General features: G+C 41.6%; 1 protein-coding gene across 2 annotated transcripts in view; it reads right to left on the bottom strand.

Annotated features, from left to right (window-relative positions):
• Positions 1-21,102, bottom strand: part of camk1da (calcium/calmodulin-dependent protein kinase 1Da) — an 85,224-nt gene that overhangs the window by 30,707 nt on the left and 33,415 nt on the right. Inside the window, exons 1-4 of one of the 2 annotated variants that reach the window (XM_034163415.1) lie at positions 19,788-19,792; positions 8,081-8,091; positions 5,231-5,362; positions 919-993 (exon numbers count right to left, since the gene is read on the bottom strand). In XM_034163415.1, the coding sequence (XP_034019306.1) occupies positions 919-993; positions 5,231-5,313 (158 nt within the window). In that variant the 5' untranslated portion in view covers positions 5,314-5,362; positions 8,081-8,091; positions 19,788-19,792. Of the gene's footprint in view, positions 1-918; positions 994-5,230; positions 5,363-8,080; positions 8,092-19,787; positions 19,793-21,102 lie in introns of those variants that run through there. The other variant, XM_034163414.1, reaches the window with a different exon arrangement.

Here is a 21,102-nt window from a genome sequence, read left to right as displayed (position 1 = left end):
TATGGTGAAAGTCTGTGTTCCGATGAACAAAAACAGGCCAAAACAAATGCTGCTACACAGGCAGATTCAGGCGGATCCAGATGGTGCTGCATCTACAAATACTTAGCTCTGATATGGTGTTTTATTCTAAAATAAATTATAAACTGAATTTAAAAAATATATAAAAATATAAGATAAGATCAACTTTATTTATCCCGAAGGAAATCATTTTGCCAGAGTACAGAAACAGTAAACAATGTTTTTTTTTACAAAAAGTACAACAGATTTACTCTAAATAACTGAATAACTCTGAATATATCAGTTCATTATGTATTTGTTATGTTATGTATTATACAGTCTGATTGCCACAGGTAGGAAAGACCTCCTGTGGCGTTCTGTGGTGCACCTCGGTGGTCTCAGGATGCTGAGCAGCTTCCTCAGCATCCTCCTCTCTGACACCTCCACCACGGACTCCAGCTCCAGCTCTCCTGATGAGCTTGTTGAGTCTGTTCATGCCATTTTCCTGTTATTTCATAGAAAGAACTAAAATATCTGTCATCAGACAGTGGTAATGTTTTGTAAATGTGTATTTTGGCTTTGATAATCATAAACTCTGTCATGTGCCAGAATGACGGGCTTTGTTTTTATTTTGCACATATGATCCCTTGCTGTAAACGGACACGGCCTTAATAACTGTTCAACTAGATGTCACCATTTGCGGTCCGATGGCTTTGATTATCTCTTAAATCAGTGAATGAGGACATTTTCCAATCACACACGGAGGCTATCCTGCAACCTGATCCGGGATAAGCGGTTGAAGATGAGATGACACGGAGGCTATGGGGTCGTGTCTCCTTCAATTATGGCAACCAAACAGAAAATCAAATTAAAAACACACACACAAAAAAAACAATTAAGTAACACATTAGTTAAACTCACAGCTGCATAATCAGGTAGAGGTGGTCCGGACTCTCGTAGATGTCTTCCAGCGCCACAATATTTTCGTGCTTGATCCTGAAATCAAACCCAAAGCACTGATAAAGTTCTTATGACACAGCACAACGTGTCTCACGTCACACACTATAACAAATTAACAGAACTAATCAGGCCCCCAAATGTTGATTTCTGATTCCGTCATGCAGGTTACAGGTCGGTCCACATGTAGTAGGACATGGACGATGCTTTCTGATACACAAACTTTGTCAAGCTTAAGATCAATATTTATAAGCCTGAAAGATAAGAAGACACGTATTATATGTATATACGAGGTCTGTGAGAAAAGTATCGGACCTTTTTATTTTTTTCAAAAACCATATGGATTTGAATCATGTGTGATTGCATCAGCCAAGCTTGAACCTTCGTGCGCATGCGTGAGTTTTTTCACGCCTGTCGGTTGCATCATTCGCCTGTGAGCAGGCTTTGTGTGAGCACTGGTCCACCCTCTCGTCGGATTTTTATTGCGAATAAATGTCTGAACGATTTGGAGCTTTGCTGCATCAATTTTTTTCCAGAAACTGTGAGAGACCTCCAGGTGGACACCGTTCGGAAAATTAATATGGCTTTCAGGGACGATTTTAATGGGGATTATACAGATTAAGGAGTGTTACTGCCGCTTTAAGGACGGCCCACAACTGCTGAGAGCGCGGCGCGCTCCCAGCGCCGATCGACATGCTCAGACCCCGCTGAAACAACCAGATCATTTCCAACGTGAAGGATGCACCGTCCTGTGAGACCAACACCGAGGTGGTTTTGTCCCGCGTAATGAACGGCTCCATGGCGCGTCCCTCCGCTTTTCTTTCCATGAAAAAAACTCCTGGAACAGTGGAATGTGCCGAAAAAGTGCTGATGTCCACGTCTCCTGCCTTTTTGTGAAAGTCAGACGAGGTCCCGGATAAACAAAGCCTTCACGTTGGAAATGATCTGGTTGTTTCAGCGGGGTCTGAGCATGTCGATCGGCGCTGGGAGCGCGCCGCGCTCTCACCAGTTGTGGGCCGTCCTTAAAGCGGCGGTAACACTCCTTAATCTGTATAATCCCCATAAAATCGTCCCTGAAAGCCATATTAATTTTCCGAACGGTGTCTACCTGGAGGTCTCTCACAGTTTCTGGAAAAAATTTGATGCAGCAAAGCTCCAAATCGTTCAGACATTTATTCGCAATAAAAATCAGACGAGAGGGTGGACCAGTGCTCACACAAAGCCTGCTCACAGGCGAATGACGCAACCGACAGGCGTGAAAAAACTCACGCATGCGCACGAAGGTTCAAGCTTGGCTGATGCAATCACACGTGATTCAAATCCATATGGTTTTTGAAAAAAATAAAAAGGTCCGATACTTTTCTCACAGACCTTGTATTCTTTGGTAATACTTTTATTTAGCAACATTGTGGCCCATAAGATTATAATATTTGAAATAGTTGCAGCTTTACCTGTTGGGTTTTGATAATTGTATTTACAACTCTTGTTTTATTCTTATCATTTCTTCCAGCGTGGATTTACTAAAGATTTAAACCAATAACCTTACAAACAAGTGGAAATTTAACCCAAACCAATTCCACCTTTCAGATCTGTTCATCTTCCTCCTGCTCAATTCCACCACCATTCTCCTGATTTTGTCATGGTTACCGCACTGTGATGGAGGCTTTTCCACGCTTCTGTGTGTGTGTGTGTGTGTTTGTGTTGCATGCAGAGGCATACGTTTGTGATCTTAATACCTCATACCTTGTAGAGACACGACAGATTTTGTGCACGAGTTAATCATCTTGTGCATTATAAAGAGGCAGGCTGCAGAGGTAATCCCCCTGATCTAACACCCCCCCTACATGGATGTGTGCGCACACACACACAAGCAGCAGGTGTGCAGGTGAGCATCTAACGCTCATTATGAGTGCATGATCCCAGGGACGGCACGCGGGCGATGGACCGCAGAGCTGAGACGTGACTCATACACAGACGCACGGTAACAGGTTGAGAGGAGATAATGTCTGAGTGTGTGTGTGTGTGCTTAAACTCTGTCTGCGATAATGAAGGGCTGGCAGCAAACAGCCCGAGTTTAATGGCTGAGGAGAAAACACCTCACACACAATAAGAGGTTTTCAGGCTGCACTTAGCCGTCCTTACTCAGGGATTTCCCCTGAATTTGTCCGGTGTTTATTTAAAGGTTCTCAATCACTTCCAACTATGTGTATTATCTCCCGCTACCACTTCATTCTGTCTCAATACAAAACATTTCCTGCAAAAGCACCATGACCCTAAAAAGGAAGTTGGACATAAGCGGTTGTAAAACACAGACTGAACGCTCTGTAAGAAAGTGGATCAAGTGTCAAGAAATGAAAGAAATGAAAGAAAGACATTCGATTCCAAGAGGGATAAAACTGGAGTAGTGCTTGCGTGATGAGACCAGCAGGAGTCGCTATGCTGTCTGTCGAGCAGGAACAGTGCGAGGTGCACCACATGATCGCACCGCTTATGTGGAATAAATAAAAAAGAAAAACCAGCCGGTACCTGTGGGACCACACTGCGCCGGTTATGTGGAATAAAAGAAAAACACATACCACCCATGGGATGCGAACTCGCACCTTCCAAAAGCTCTTATTGCCAGTCAGACACTTTACCACTGAGCTACTGAGCTGTCCTTTGAAACCTGTGGGAATCCGCCTCATATCAGGAAGGACATGGAGGTATTACAAAAAAAAATTAAATCACACACCACATAAAAACATCGCATTTATCAAGTGAGCAATACAAATACGACCCGTCTGTTCCTCTGGTGATGACCCATGGTCACTGACATACAGCCATGAAACGACATGAATAAAAAGCAGTGTGCTCTGATGTCCACATTTACTCGTCAGTTGCATCCAGACGGCCGCGCGCGTTCTGCCCGACACACGTGTATTGTGGATGGCGCGCCACAGCACACACACTGTGTCATGTGGAACAGAGCTCACGTGGGTGACGTGACGGCCAGATTGCCCGCTGCGTGTTCTGATCTGATGATCCGTTTCAACCTGGCAGGCTGTCGGTGCACTCCATGCACGTGCTCGCTGCAGCTTGTTGCCACGGCGATATGTTTTTATTTATAAGTACAGCAATCAGACACACGTGCCTCACAGTGGACAGGTGTTAGTCCATGTCTGTCCAAACACAGTAGGTGTTGTCTAGCTGGAATGACAGATCATCACAGCCGCTTCTGTCATAGCCACGCCTCCTGTCAGTTCTCAGCGCACACACCAAAACCACACTCGTGTGGAACTTAGACAAATTTCACAGCAGTAAAACAGTGGTCACCTGCAGTCTGCTGTTGTGTGAAGAGCGCGATTGGCCACACATTTTCTAAGTGCCATGTGAGTAGTGTTAGATATTCATGTGTATCACCTGGAATTTGGCCGACACCTGCCGCAAGAGGATGCAATATGTTTGCACAGCGCGCACTTTATCTTTCAGCCGCTGGTGTGCGCAAATACTTGTAGCAACAGGTGTACAAGGCGTTAGAGGCAGGGACGATCTCACACGGTTTGGACACGATTCATGCGTCATGCGCACTAAGTGCGCAAATCGGCCAAACGTCGCGCTATGTGTCAAGGGGCCCTAAGGTGTGCTCTTGAGTTGAGTTCTATCTCAACCCGTTAAAGAGTGAAATGCAACCAAATTCAGCCTTGGGTAAGAGCTGATTAACAACGCAGCCATTTGTATGCAAGTTGTGAGTCCAAAGTGGCTGAATACTGATGAAATAAACCCCAGATTGATAAACTGTGATAACATTACGACCCAGAGAATAATAAAGGAGTTAGAGCAGGAACACGTGAGATCTCAAAGTCATTCAAGGAATCAAGATCCACCAAGATCACGACCACTGTCTTCTGGGATTGACTGTGTTAATGCAACATCAGCTACAAGTGAGCAGCTTTTATGACTTCTCAAAGGAGTGCAACCGTCAGAGGGTGAAAGTCAACACATTCTCTTTTACCGCTGACATTCAGCAACAAAATATCTAATTCTGAAACCAGCAAAGGGTGCGGCGTGATCTCCTGCACCTCTGCGCGCCGTTTTACAGAGGAACAGAAGTTTCAGTTGTGACATCTGTATGTGCACGTATGTGTGTTAGGTGGGCTGTGGATCGTGACCTGGGGGCGGGGAGTTTGGCTGGGGGGTGGGAGGTTGCTACGTGGGAGAGAGGAGATGCACAGTTGCCTCGGAAACAAGGATTTAGAAATTAGTAAGCGCGTGTGTGTGCATGTCTCGCAGCACTTACTTCCTCAGAACAGCGATCTCGTTCTCAATGCTGCTCTCTTTCCCCTTCAGAGCCTTTTTGGGGATGCACTTGACCGCAAACATTCGAGCCGTCAGCTTCTCCTGAGCCAGGACCACCTCGGAAAACGCCCCCCTATCAACAGACAAACAAAAGGCTGTGAGTCACAGAGTCGATAAAAAGAAATGAGACGGTATGAAAACAAGATGGTGAGAAAATAAGAATGCAATAAAGCAATTACAATTAATGATCAAAGTCCATTAGTACAAAATTTACAGATTGATGAAGCTGTTTTACTGCATTTTTTCCCTTATTTCTTTTGTTTGCAAAAAAAAAAAAAGGAAGAAAAAGCGTTTCTTTTCTTAGAGGACTGAGGCACATTTTTACGACTTCTCAGTGGTGGAAGTAAACAAACCAAAGACAAAACTTGACTCCTTTTTCGGTGAACAGAAATCTAACCTGCACTGAGGTAATGCAGCTATTTCGCCTTTTAGATACAGTTCTCCCCAGGTGCTAAAACACAGCCTAATTATCCTAATCCCCAGAAAATTTAACTGCAATGGCAATGTGATGTAATCTGCCAGGTGCAACACTAAAATGTCAAAGGGACATTCGAACCCAAATCCTCTTTTTATGGCCCCAGTTTTTTTTTTTTGTTTTAATTGCGAACATTAGACATTCTTTCAACGCTGTGCTAATTTCTTTACAATTGCTACAGCTGCATAAAATATCAAACTACACTATCTGCAAAACAATTTGTATAATTAAAATATACATTTCTGAAAAATCTATAAAATATTACAGACAGTGCACTCTATTTGATCCATCCATGCAGTATGTCTGCAGCCGCTGGTTATCTAGTCTTAATTTTGGTGTCAAATTATTCGAAAGGCAACTTTCTATTAGCTTTAAAGGTGCATTTAGTCTGAAACAGACATGTTAGCATGGTAATGATCAAACTAACAACTGAATGGACTGTATTGATATAGCGCTTTTCCATCCGCATCAGAAGCTCAAAGCACTTTACAATGATGCCTCACATTCACCCATTCACACTCACACACAGATGTCAGAGTGCTGCCATGCAAGGTCACTACACAGCAGGAGCAAACAGGGGATTAAAGGCCTTGCCCAAGGGCCCTTAGTGATTTTCGGGTCTGGCTGGGTTTTGAACTGAGGATCCTCTGGTCTGAAGCCCAACGCTTTAATCACTACACCAAAATCAACAACCACTCACACTCCAACAAACAAAAAAGCAGATTTTTGCTGAAATTATGCAATACCTTTTGTTTATTAATTGATTTCTGACTTAATATTTAAAAGTTTGAAGTATTTTACACCCTTCTATAATACTGATTATAGAACAAATACATTTTATTTGTCAAAAGGCCGACGTTACCTCATTTAGAAATACACAACTTAACTCTATCCAGTAGTTATACTGGTACGAACCAAGTTTTACTGAGGCTACGTATCTGATGCAACTTCAGAAATACACGGAGAATGTACATCTGAAGTTGCATTAGGAAGTAGATGGTCTTGAGCCGAGAGCCATGTAGTTGAGAGTCAAGTCCACAAACTGATACATGTTCACTCATTTTCCTTGGTTAAAAACTCCACGTATTCCTCTGCATTGATGAATGAGACTCCAACTTCACAACTTCTGCTATGCTGAATTTCCTTTCTTCCACTGTCTATTTTTTCCTGTGTCAATGAATAGTGTGAAAGGGGGAACGGGGTGTTAATTCATTCGCCGTTTCATTTGTGTGTCTGTGTGTTTTATACAGTTGATTCAAGAGAGAAGAGTTGTTGTGAATGAGCTCTGCGCCGCTTCAGTATGTTATGCGTGTGTGCACTGCTGTCCGGAAACCCCTCAGGACATATAGCGCAACACACATCTGAGAAGTCTAAAACAACACCAGAGCGACATCACAACGGAGTCCTGCAAACGCACAAACACACACAGGTGAAGGTTTGACACCGATATTTCTGCTCTGCTGTTCCTCTTGTGTTTTTCTCACGGTGATTTTGGAAAGAAAGTAATTTTCCTCTCAAATTCACCTCCCGTCTCTCCCATAAACATTCACCATCTTTGTCTCCAACCACATGCTCAGCATATCTTTTGGTAGGTCAGGTGTCGCCTGGGAGCGTGCACTAGTGCTGCATACTGCCCCATCGACCACATGACAGAACCGCCCCGGGTCCTGATTGGCAGCCACCCACGCTGACGACCAGTCCGAGCAGCATGCAGCACCAAGCTCCCTGCAGGCTGGATCACATCTCATAGCTGTGATGTTCCCTCACAACACTAGTAGTGGTTAGTGTCACTTCACGCTGACTCAACTATTGCATATTATATATATATATATACTCAACAAAAATATAAACGCAACACTTTTGGTTTTGTTCCCATTTTGTATGAGATGAACTCAAAGATCTAAATCTTTTTCCACATACACAATATCACCATTTCCCTCAAATATTGTTCACAAACCAGTCTAAATCTGTGATAGTGAGCAGTTCTCCTTTGCTGAGATAATCCATCCCACCTCACAGGTGTGCCATATCAAGATGCTGATTAGACACCATGATTAGTGCACAGGTGTGCCTTAGACTGTCCACAATAAAAGGCCACTCTGAAAGGTGCAGTTTTATCACACAGCACAATGCCACAGATGTCGCAAGATTTGAGGAAGCGTGCAATTGGCATGCTGACAGCAGGGATGTCAACCAGAGCTGTTGCTCGTGTATTGAATGTTCATTTCTCTACCACAAGCCGTCTCCAAAGGCGTTTCAGAGAATTTGGCAGTACATCCAACCAGCCTCACAACCGTTGACCACGTGTAACCACACCAGCCCAGGACCTCCACATCCAGCATGTTCACCTCCAAGATCGTCTGAGACCAGCCACTCGGACAGCTGCTGAACCAATCGGTTTGCATAACCAAAGAATTTCTGCACAAACTGTCAGAAACCGTCTCAGGGAAGCTCATCTGCATGCTTGTCGTCCTCATCGGGGTCTCGACCTGACTCCAGTTCGTTGTCGTAACCGACTTGAGTGGGCAAATGCTCACATTCACTGGCGTTTGGCACGATGGAGAGGTGTTCTCTTCACGGATGAATCCCGGTTCACACTGTCCAGGGCAGATGGCAGACAGCGTGTGTGGTGTTGTGTGGGTGAGCGGTTTTCTGATGTCAATGTTGTGGATCGAGTGGCCCATGGTGGCGGTGGGGTTATGGTATGGGCAGGCATCTGTTATGGACGAAGAACATAGGTGCATTTTATTGATGGCATTTTGAATGCACAGAGATACCGTGACGAGATCCTGAGGCCCATTGTTGTGCCATACATCCAAGAACATCACCTCATGTTTCAGCAGGATAATGCACGGCCCCATGTTGCAAGGATCTGTACACAATTCTTGGAAGCTGAAAATGTCCCAGTTCTTGCATGGCCGGCATACTCACCGGACATGTCACCCATTGAGCATGTTTGGGATGCTCTGGACCGGCGTATACGACAGCGTGTACCAGTTCCTGCCAATATCCAGCAACTTCGCACAGCCATTGAAGAGGAGTGGACCAACATTCCACAGGCCACAATTGACAACCTGATCAACTCTATGCGAAGGAGATGTGTTGCACTGCATGAGGCAAATGGTGGTCACACCAGATACTGACTGGTATCCCCCCCAATAAAACAAAACTGCACCTTTCAGAGTGGCCTTTTATTGTGGGCAGTCTAAGGCACACCTGTGTACTAATCATGGTGTCTAATCAGCATCTTGGTATGGCACACCTGTGAGGTGGGATGGATTATCTCAGCAAAGGAGAAGTGCTACCTATCACAGATTTAGACTGGTTTGTGAACAATATTTGAGGAAAATGGTGATATTGTGTATGTGGAAAAAGTTTTAGATCTTTGAGTTCATCTCATACAAAATGGGAGCAAAACCAAAAGTGTTGCGTTTATATTTTTGTTGAGTGTATATATATATATATATATATATACACACACACACACACACACACACACACACACACACACACACACACACACACACACACACACACACACACACACACACCTTAAAACAATACACAACATAGAAAAGCACCTTTATAATAAAACATTTACAGAAATCCAATCGGAGGAACTAATTTTACAATATTACACTGGATCAAGATTTGGCTGTTAATCGTGAAAACTCGAGGAGACGGTTTTTGAGTAAAAATAATTTTACATTTCTGATTACAGTAAGACTCTTTGGCTGTTCCCTTTGTTGCACTTGGGGTCACCACAGCAAATCCGAGGGGAATCTGCATGTTGAATTGACACAGGTTTTACGCCAGATATTGTTACTGATGCAACTCCTCATTACACGGAGAAATGCGGCAGGGGTGGGGTTTGAACCGAGAACCATCTGCACTGAAACCAAATGCACTAACCACTTGACCACCACGCCTGCCCTTACAGGTGACATGAATATAAGTTGTAAATATAAGTCTTGGTGGTGGGGTTGTTCGGTGAAATTTTTGTCCAAACTGTTTATATGAGGAGTTCAGATGCAAAATCCAGTAAGTATTTTTGGGTTTTGCATTTGAACCCTTCATATTATATATATATATATATATATATATATATATATATATATATATATATATATATATATATATATATATATATATATATATATATATATATATATATAAGAGAATATGCATATCAAGAATTGCAAAAAAGTAACAAAATTCCTTTTGAAAAAGTATTTGGAAAAACGTTTTGTATTTTTCAAGGTGCCAAGAATTAACTAAACATTTTTACTTTTTTTTTCATTAAAATCTATGATGTGAACTGGGAACCCCTGGGCTAGTTACAAAGTTCCTTCAAGGATCCTCTGGATGGAACCGTCCCAGACCCACTCCCAGTTCTCGCCGTATCTTTCATCGTGACACGTAATCATAGCGCTTGGTGAAACAGTCCTGCAGCCAGACAGAACACTTCAAACGAACACCTGCTTGTGCTGATAACGGCTGCTGCGAGTTGTGCTGACGTCAGAACCAGACAGGACAAAGTGGCGTGTGATTTTCTGTGCTGCTTCCTGACACGTGTCACACCGGAGGATTTCATTCATTCATTCATTCTCCTCAGTAAAAGAGAGACCACAAACTGCACAGAGGTCCACCTACATACAAACCCAAGGTTTGATGATAAAAGGCAAACATGAAACATCATCTGTCTGACAGATGTCCAGACTGACTTAAAACACTGAATGTCTACTCAGTTAAAAAGGACAAGCCAACATGAAGACCAGAGAGTTGTCGGTAAGAGAAAAGCAAAACACTTGAAAGCAGAGAAACTCAATCAGAGGGATTGCACAAATACAATCTGGAATCGCTTGAAAACAAAAGAAAACATCAGCGTGCTGAGCAGACAGACACTGAACGGCTCAACAAGCGAAAACAACAACAAATCACAACGATTCTGCAACACGTTTATGGGCTGATTAGACCAAGATTAAAGCAACCAAGAAAATAATTCATTAAAGGTTTATGATTTTTCTTTATGACCCTAAAAGTATAATTATTTCACGATGCCTACGAAATAATAAAATCTATTCTGACATTGTTGCCACAGCAACATCCTTACAAAAAATGTTTCTTTCCAAGTCAGTGTTGGGGAGCTCATTTCAAATATGATCAATTTCTGTGTAAAAGAAAATCAGTAATGCTCCAATAAAATAACTTTATGATGAAACACAGGACAATGTTTGACAACGTTTTTTTTCCTCTCGTGTATGTTTTCAGTGTACATTTCATTGCTTCTTCTATTCTTATGGTTTTCCTGCATCAAGCACGTTATACTGATTCTGAAAAGCGTTTATATAAGTTTATTTACTGACTTGCTGTTTGTTCGTGTGACACTTTCAAAAACAATCAAACGCACTTTAAAAGAATCATTAAACAAAAAAAAAAAAAAAACATAAAACGTAACAGCATGTATTATAAAAATGCCATTTAAATTCTAAGGCATTATAATATTCAATTTGAGGTACATAATTAAGAAATGTAGATTTAAAAAGAAAAATAAATTGATCTTATAGTTTTGATTCTAAACCAGATACATTTTCAAAAAGGTTTGTGGTAACTGGTTCATTACTTTTGGTTCATCAACTTCAAAACCAACAAAGAAAATCCAAGCAGGATCCTTGAGGTAAAAGTAATAAAACATTAGGATAATCTGTAGTTACCCAATACATGAATATATTAATGTAAATATCAGCAAACAGCACCATCTGGGGGTATTAATTAATGCTATTTTACAGCTGGTAACAGCAGGGGGCGGAGACGTTCAGCCTGCAAAAAACGTCTGTTTACTTTGTTGTCTAATTGGTGTTTTCCACAAATCAGAGGGCATGCGTTTAATCCGCACTCACTCTCACTCCCCTATAATCCCAATCATCCCACAAACAGCATCTGAACGCCAACTTTGATAGTGTCACAATTATTACGGCGGATTGCTTTGCAGACACCAGCCTGTACTGCTTCTGCCGCTCCCATCAGCCCTGTTGCTTTCAGTCTCCTTGAATCGTTTACTACCACATTCACTACTTTCACTGTGGCATCGACTAGCCAGTGAGGCATCATATTATTGAACAGATGGGTTTTTTGTGTGTGTGTTCTGAGCTGCCAACATTTCCAGCTTTGCCACAGAGAGCATCTATTCTTCTTTTGCAAACGCACTGAAGCGGCAAACACATTATGCAGCACAGCGGCTCTTACATTTACACAGTTGGAGCTCTTAATTATAATCAGTCTGTTTGCCTTATTTGCATGCGTATCTTGCACAGGTGGGACCAGCTGCAGCTGCTTGTGTACCTGTGCTCTGGCACACTGTTAATGTGTCCAGACTTTACGCTGGAGGAGTAAAATAATTAAGTGATAACAATATAAAGAAGCAGGTGCTAAGTGATAAAATGCCATTTTATCACATGTAATTACTACAGATCTATCATCTCATCTGGCCTTCAAAATAAAGTAACTGCCACTTCATTTCAAAAGACATACTCGTAGAAATAACCTACCTGTAGCTGTAGAAAAACTATTTGGTCACTGTGCAGCTTTTCGCTTAATTGTCTTTGCCAAAACGATGTGAGAATCAAAACTATTTGGAAAGTGACTCAACAAACTTTGTGACAGGGCCACAATTAGACAAATTCTGATCTCTAGTTAATCATTACAACAAGCAAACAAACGCATGAATCATCAGTTATACACACACTACATCGAGGTGCAACAGATCACCAAACTCATAGTTCTGGATCATTTTGCAGATTAGCAAAAGCAAGAACTTTGCTTTCCATTTATTAAATGAACCTGAGGAATAATTAAAACAAAGAACATTCATTTGTCCATTTATTTGTCCTGAATGAAAACAAGGTGTTCCCATGCAGCTCCAGCCTGAATGCACAGAGTTCCCCTGAGCAGCACACAACTCAGCAGTTGTCAGGAAAAGTCATTTTTCCCACAACACTTAAAGGACTCCCAGCAGCTTTGGCCTCCAGCTGTGCTCAGCTCACAAATGAGGCACAGTGAACACACACGGTTCCAAACTCTTAATATTTCACAGTGATTATTTTTCCCCGTGTCTGGACCTTGATGTGTGTTGCAGGCTGCCTTGAGACGAGTGCAAGACGGCAGACATCTTACATGCTCCGCTCACGTGAATGCACCATTGCTTTGATTTGACTGCAACTTTGAATTGAGATTATTACTTGAGATTATTATTATTACTTTAACAAGTCACTGTGACAATAAACCTGCATTTCTGACTGTTATTTAGACTTTGAAATTAATCCATGGTTCACATGGTAAATGGACTGCTTTTATATAGCGCTTTACCATCTGCATCAGATGCTCAAAGCACTTTACAATAATGCCTCACATTCACCCTGATGTCAGGGTGCTGCCATACAAGGTGCTCACTACACGCCTGGAGCAACTAGGGGATTAAGGACCTTGCCCAAGGGCCCTTAGTGATTTTCCGGTCAGGCTGGGATTTTAAGCGAGGATCTTCTGGTCTCAAGCCCAACGCTTAACCACTAGACCATCACCTCCCATATGCATGCTGAACCAGAGGGGAACAGCTCACATATGATCTGTACACTACTACAAAATAATATGGTTTTACTAATACACATAATTTGGCAGAAAATATGCCAGTCAACACACTTCATCCATACCGCATATTATTTCTGTAGCATGGACAGAAATGAGACAAATGAAGGTGAACTGCACTGAAATGAAGAAAAGCTCAGGACAGAGAGAGAGCGCAACAGGAAAAAGAGAGCAGGGGCATCATGTACAAAGACTTTTGTGGATTTCCTACTGAAACATGGCGTACGTTAAAACGTAGAAACTGTCATACGCACAAAAAAATTCAGATGTATCACAGTGTGCATACGCATGGATCCAAGCACATTCCATTTGTATATCCCAAGTGCACATACAGACGTACCAAACTCCTCCCTGTCCACGCCCCTATTTAATAGGGATGTGAATCGTTCAACAACTCACGATTCAATTCGATTCTGATTCTTGGGGTGACGATTCGATTCAGAATCGATTTTCGATTCAAAGAGCTCTGAGAAATAGTTATATTACTTAAAAAATGTTTATGTTTAAGAAAATACAGCTTTACAAGGTTAATCAAGTGATTCTAGATGTAAATTTACTGATCTGCTTTGCTCGTTCGGAGCTAGTTGGCAGTTTAGCGAAGCGCTGGTCAGTAGTCAGCAGAGACCGCTGCTCCCCTCTTTTAGCTCCGGGTGATGACGTAGCATGTGGGCTTGCGGATTTGAAGTGTTTCCAAAGTACTTGACTTTCATTTTGCAGATTTTGCACACTGCATAAGTCATGTCAAGCTCCTTCTTACGCAGTAAATAATAAAATCCAAAATGCGCCGGTGCTGGCTGAATTAGCTCTTTGTCCGCCATGCTAAGCTAAGCTACAGCCACTGAACTCTGCATCTCACGAGTGTTTGAAGCACGCCGGACCACCCCCCTCGCGGGGACACTGTAGTACCGAAGCCATTGCCTGACAAACAGTACACGCAGCGAGTAAGCACGAAAATGTTTTAAAAAAATGCTTTTTAAAAATCGATTCTTGGACATTTTGGATCGATTCAGAATCGTAATAAATAAGAATCGCAATTTGGACGTGAATCGATTTTTTACGACACCCCTACTATTTAAATATGCAAATTCATTTAAATATACCCTGGGAGCTGGGATTCCCCACTATGTCAGATCAGTCAACATGAGCAGAGCCAAGAAAAGGAATTTCACTGAGTGTGAGCTACAGATGGAGTAAATAAAGTAAATTAATTGGAGATATGGAGGGATATTTGGTACCCTGTCAACATAAACATGAAACGGAAGCAGCGCACACACAAATGAGGTACACCGTGGCAGAGAGTGTGTGAAATCAGAACGTTTATTGACAAATACTGAAAACAGGGAGACAATCTGGGACTTGTTAAGAAGCTCTGCGGCTCCAGTTATGCCACCAAGAAAGAATAACAACAAAAAAAATAACAAAATCATGCCCGCGCTGGTTTTCATTCAGAACAATGACACAAATAAACCATTTACTTACCAAGTAGCCATCCATCACGCACCGTGCCAGACAGGGCATGAAATGCGGGGTGACGGGGGGGCAGTTATGTTATGGTTAGGAGAAGGGGTAGGATTAGAAATAGTGAAATAAAATTCTAAAAACACGTCACGGAAAAGTCACTCATTTCATGATGGGAGCATGAAAACGCGTGAGACTGGGTTGTCCCAACCATGCTGTTAGGCAGGATGAATGAGTCATGGGTTTAACCAGGCCACTTAGCCACGATATGAGTTGCATGCATTTGTGCATCACATATGATTTGAACATTGACGGAATAAAAATGTTTCCTATTAACAAACAAATTCATCACGTGATGGCGACTTTATACCAATACGTGTGCAGTCGATAGCTCTGATTACATTAGGGAAACCGGCTCTCAGTGCAAAACGCGTTTTAATGTTGGCCGGTTCAACCCCGGTGCCAGGAACCCCGGTGTGGTCGGCACAGACAACCTCTGGCTCCTCGCCGTATTGCGGTCTGGGCTGGCCGCAGTTAGTTAGTTAGTTAATTAAGATCCCCATTAGCCACTGAAAATCAGTAGCTATTCTTCCTGGGGTCCTTTAAAATTCATTACATTCATTTTTCAATACACACACACACACACACACACACACACACACACACACACACACACACACACACACACACACACACACACACACACACACACACACACACACACACACACACACACACACACACACACACACACACACACACACACCTTAAGTATGAAAGCCCATTGTTAACTCTAAACTCATGAATTTCCACTTCCATTGAAATCAAATCTGAATAACGTAACATGCAAGAAAAAGTACAGCTCATTTGAAAAATGTACAAAAAATATAAAATTAAAAAAATATACATACATACATATATACACACACACACACATATACATCTACACATACATACACATAAACATGATAATCATAATTAGAAGTTCATAATAACAGTAAAAAAAAAAAAAATATATATATATATATATATACACATTAGATCATTGTGTGAATAGGAAAAGTTTTAACTTCTTCTGAAACAACTTTTTGTTTGTTTCTGACACCAAAAAAGTAGGCAGTGCATTCCAGGTGACCATGGCACGATAAACAGTGCATTGCATTTGACCCGTTCTACACACAGGGAGCAAACCTCTTATGTTGCTGCTTTGACGAGTTACATAATTATGAACCTCAGAGAAAAATAACAATTTACTAAAAATAATTTCTGGACTTTTGCTTATAATAACATTTCTAATAAATGTTAACAAAAAATATTTCAGTCTGCATTTTACCATTAGCCAGGCCAGTTCACTGTGCATTGATGTTACACTGGTTCTATATGGACAACTCAACAATTCGTGTCGCTTTGTTCTGAGCAACCTGTAACCTGTGCAAATTATTTTCAGTTGTATTTGACCAAACCACAGAAGCATAGTCCATCTGGGAGAGCACTAATGATTGAACTAACTGTTTGGTTAAATGTTGTGGAATACATTTTCTGCAGTGTCTGATCATACCCATACTGCGACCCATTTTCTGCAACATATAAGCAGTTCTGTGCGCAACTCCAATAACACTGGCCTTAGCAAACAAAATCGGCTTATGAGCGAATTATCATCATTTGCAAGTAAATCCTCGCGTTCCCTGAATACTCGCCCCCCGTCAGATTGCACCATATTTGCAAGGTCTTCTAATAATGCTAACACAGCCATTGTTAATGCCACTGTACGCATCACTTTGCGCGTACTTTTATATCCACCCATATAACTGTAAACACGTGGGTTGTTCATCAGTGTATCTCTGATGTGAACATCACTCTGATGACTTCTTGTTTCCACATTATTAACAGTTTTCCAGCATCACCTACGCCAGCCATGAACTTGGCGTGATGCACCGCAGATTTCCACAGTCATTTCACTTTTGACACATCTGAACGTTAGCGTGGAGACAGATGCACGCCACATTTTTGTGCATATGCAACACTGAATGAAGTTCCTTCTGTACGAACCAGTGTAATTGTGTCAGTCGAGCTCCGCTGCTCCCGTCAGAATACCGAGCGGGAAATGTTTTGGTGGCAACAGTGTGAGCATGTGTGCGCCTCCATCAAGCACGGAGCCAACAGGGAGGCAGTCTGTCACACGCACATGCACGCCCTCTATCAGGCTCAGAAAGAGGTAGCAGAATAAACTGACAAAGTGACAGTGACACGTTTAACATGGAAACTGACAACAGCCATCAGTAAGGCTCAAAGTCTCAGTAAAAAAAAAAACACTCATCTTAAAATGTCTTTCGGTCAATCAGATTGTGTATTTTACCAAAAGCATAAATCCACATGAAATATCGACAACTTTAACAAGGCACAGCAGATTATCTTTACTAATGATAATAATCAGCTAACAGGTCTTACAAAACAAACCCTGCCCCCTGTACAAATAAAGATAGACAACTGTTGTGTATCCATTAAATTCACTTTACTAATATTTGCACACTCATTTTTAACGCATCTTTGATTTTCATTACTGTATAAAAACCTGTTTGCACATTTTTTTAAATGTACTGCAGTAAATTGAATGAAGGTCATTTCTTTCCATTACATCCCTTTGAGTGTTAATTCTGTAAGACTCCGAAAACACCACGAAAACCAACAAAATCCATTAATGCGCTTCTGCTGGCTCTGAAAGAGGTCACTGTAGTAATTAAGTAAACCGAGGCCTGTGAATTTGCATAAAAGGCATAATTAACAAATGTGAGCACATCTCTCATGAGATCAAAACCTCGCACAAACACCCGTAGAAGACTCTAATCTGAAGCTTTTTAACTGCCTGATACCGTTTAGAGAACCTGTCCCGTGCTCCCACTTCATCTCTCGGTTTTTCAGTGTTAAGAACATTTAAATCCATCTAAAGTGTTTCTTCTTTGCATTTCACATAAAAACGCTTTCAGCAGTCGAAGGTTTTCAGTCTCTAAATTGGTTAGAATGTGCATTTGTCAGACAACAAGCAGAGACTGTTCATAGTATAATAGCATTCAAAATGCTGTTCGGCTTGCCGGAAAACATCCAACGCTCTTGTTTACATAAAGGAAAAAAGAAAAAAATATCACAATGTGTAATTTGATGAATGTGTCACTTCAACAGCTGCGACAATTTTGTGTACTGATTATCCAGGTGTGCACTGATGATCTTTATTTCCTTCCAAGACCATTTTTTTCTTATTTCACACAGAGGAAAATAATGAAATTTCCCTTCAATTTCTTCATGTAATAGGACGCGTAATGTGAGGAAAGATTGCGTTACCTCACCCCTCTAATTTGGGCTGTTGACAGAAGACCACAAATGGAGACTTTACCAACTTGATTGAACAGTCTACTTCTAATGGACCTATCAGACCTTAACAATTTAGCCAGAGTATGCCGACAGCCCCGTTTCCACTGAGTGATCCGGCTCAGTACGGTACGGTTGGAACAATTAAGTCTGGGTTGGCTTGCGTTTCAACCACCAGCAGGACTTTTTTGTCTAGCAGGCGGAGCATGTAGATGCTGACATGCATGTCAACGAGAGCACGAACGCTTTTGTGCTGCCTCGTTCCCTCCACACGGAGCCCAAACAGACTAATTTAACATTTTTTTATTTAATTAAATTTTTGTCTTGGTGGATCATGGGATCTATTTTCATTGTGTGCAGAATGCTGAAAAATCGGCTGATGTCTGTGATAAACGCTGACGTGAATGAATGAGGCGCTGTGACTCTTTCAACTTTTAAAATAAATTATCTTGTGGCACAAAGCTCTGGTGTTCTCTGGTTCAGGCTGAGAAACGCACCGGGGGCAGACAAACACAGAGGGACTTCTTCAAAAATGCTACCTCAGCCACGACAAGGAACTAAAGTATTTTCATATGTTTTCCAAAATCAGGACACTATGTGGATAGGTTTTCATCAGGCTGTGGTGATGAATCTGACTGAAACAACACAACGGGTAAGATTAAGACTTCACATTCAGTCTGTGTGTGAATGGTTTTAATATTTGAAACAGTCTGAACTGTTTGCACGAGGACTGCAGCTTTCAGATGTTGAGCCAATCAGCGGACAGCATCAATGGACATACTTTGACTTATGAGTAACTTACAAGTAAGGTGCGTCAACAATCGCATAACTTACTGACATCTTATGATCCGTGAATGCGTGACATATGAGCCATATGCTGGCATGTGTTGAAAATATTGTGCATGCCCAAAATTTTTCGACGAACTCGCCGTACTACGACATATACCGCTCTTAACTTATACAAAACTTACCCATAACTTATTACATGTACACCAGCGTATTTTTAATACGTCGGCATACGCAGGCTAAATCGTCAAGATGTGACAGGGCCTTAAACTTATGGCATCACTGCAGCTTGTCTCTAGATTTGATTGGGCTATAGTACATTTAAAGTTACATATGTGCAGAAACACATTTACACAGACAGCTGTAAACTAGAGTGTGATTAGGGAAAAACCAATCTGTCAACTGAGTTATGGATGCTGCAAAAAAACACCTGTTTGAACTGTAAATTAATTAGCCTAGATAACCACATATTTACTTATTGTACATTTAAAAAATAACTACATTCAATTTAATATTTGTAACAGGGAAATCTATAAAACCCACTGAAATGAATAAATGCAGTAAAGAGTACAAGCCTGTAGTACAGAGATATTAGGGGCCTTCACTTGATGATCTGTATTATAGAGTCTAGAATACAAAGCGCAAGTGGATTTTGGAGTTGTCCTACTACCCTTTGCTATTTAAAAGATATAAAACGGACTAGAATTATCATCTAAATTAGCCATTGTCATGTTGTAGATATTACATGAAATAAACCAGAATGTCATCTGTCAACCTCTTTAAAATGCACAGCAGTTTAGTTTAAGTTTGTTTTGCATACACGCAGAGTGTGCATGGGGCATGAACCTGCTTATGTAATGTGCATCTGAGGCCCATCCAAGTATTGCATTCTTTAAATTCAACCAACAGAATGCATGCAAATTTAGACCAGGTTTTTGATACCTACTTTCTGTTTCCACATGATACCAATACACCAGCCCTGACAACACCTCAATGTAAACCCAACGCAGCCATGGGATGAGCGCAAGTGAACTTGAGATTTAAAGGGTGTGACCATGATAGACATGCAAATGACAATTTTGTTGGGTGGAAACTACAAATAACTCTTGCTGTCCCGCTGTTTTACGTCATGGGGTAGAGCCATAATACACACTTTCCTGCACAGAGGGATAATAGCAGGTCTGTATGCGTGTTCTTGTCTTGACCAATAATTAGCGATTTTAATCAAAACAACCAGTTACATCTGACTGGACACACACACACACACACACACACACACACACACACACACACACACACACACACACACACACACACCCATCTGCACAACGCAGAAGGGCTGATAATGACAGAGCAAGGACAATTATACAGCTCAGAACTAACACCATCACTGACCGCACAATACACACACACACACACTAACAGAAGTGCACCACATTCACGCTCTCTGAATACAAAGTAATCAGCTTGAATTGTCAATCACTGTTTTGATAATGACGACGGGACTGTATGGTTCTTGAAGCCCAAACACAAACACAATAAGGGAGCTGATGGCTACAAAAGAGAAGAACGACGAGAGACAATGAGAGATGAGATGAAAGGAAAACATAATTTTTGCGTGACAGATTCACAAGAGAGCCACGGCAACAGAGAGAGTGATGGTAAAAAGCTACGCATTCCTGCTCGCCATTTGAACACAAGCCATTTTGTGCTCAAGACAAAAACATTGCATCTGCAGTATCTTCTGCTACGCGGCAGGTCAAGCGTTTTTGATGCAGGTTAACCCCCTTGAGAATCTAAACACACAACCTTGAGAATTGTGGAGCCACTTTCCACCTATTGGAGCGTGGGTGGGGGGGGTTGGGGGGAGTGGGAAGACGTTTTATCTGACATCACAGGAATGTTGACTGTGTTGCATTTCCAGCTGAATATTTGGTTGATTTAGGGGCCGCGAATGCATCTAAAAGTGACAGAACAGACCAGACAAATTCTGTGATGCTTTTTACTGTCAGTCATCCAGCTGGATTGAGATTCAAATCGAATTTGTTTATAAATTTTGGAAGACCATGTGACTGACTTAAGTTATGTCA

The sequence above is a fragment of the Thalassophryne amazonica genome, chromosome 22 (assembly GCF_902500255.1).
Source record: "Thalassophryne amazonica chromosome 22, fThaAma1.1, whole genome shotgun sequence".
Taxonomy (NCBI): Eukaryota; Metazoa; Chordata; class Actinopteri; order Batrachoidiformes; family Batrachoididae; genus Thalassophryne; species Thalassophryne amazonica.
This window is presented reverse-complemented; position numbering and strand designations above follow the sequence as displayed.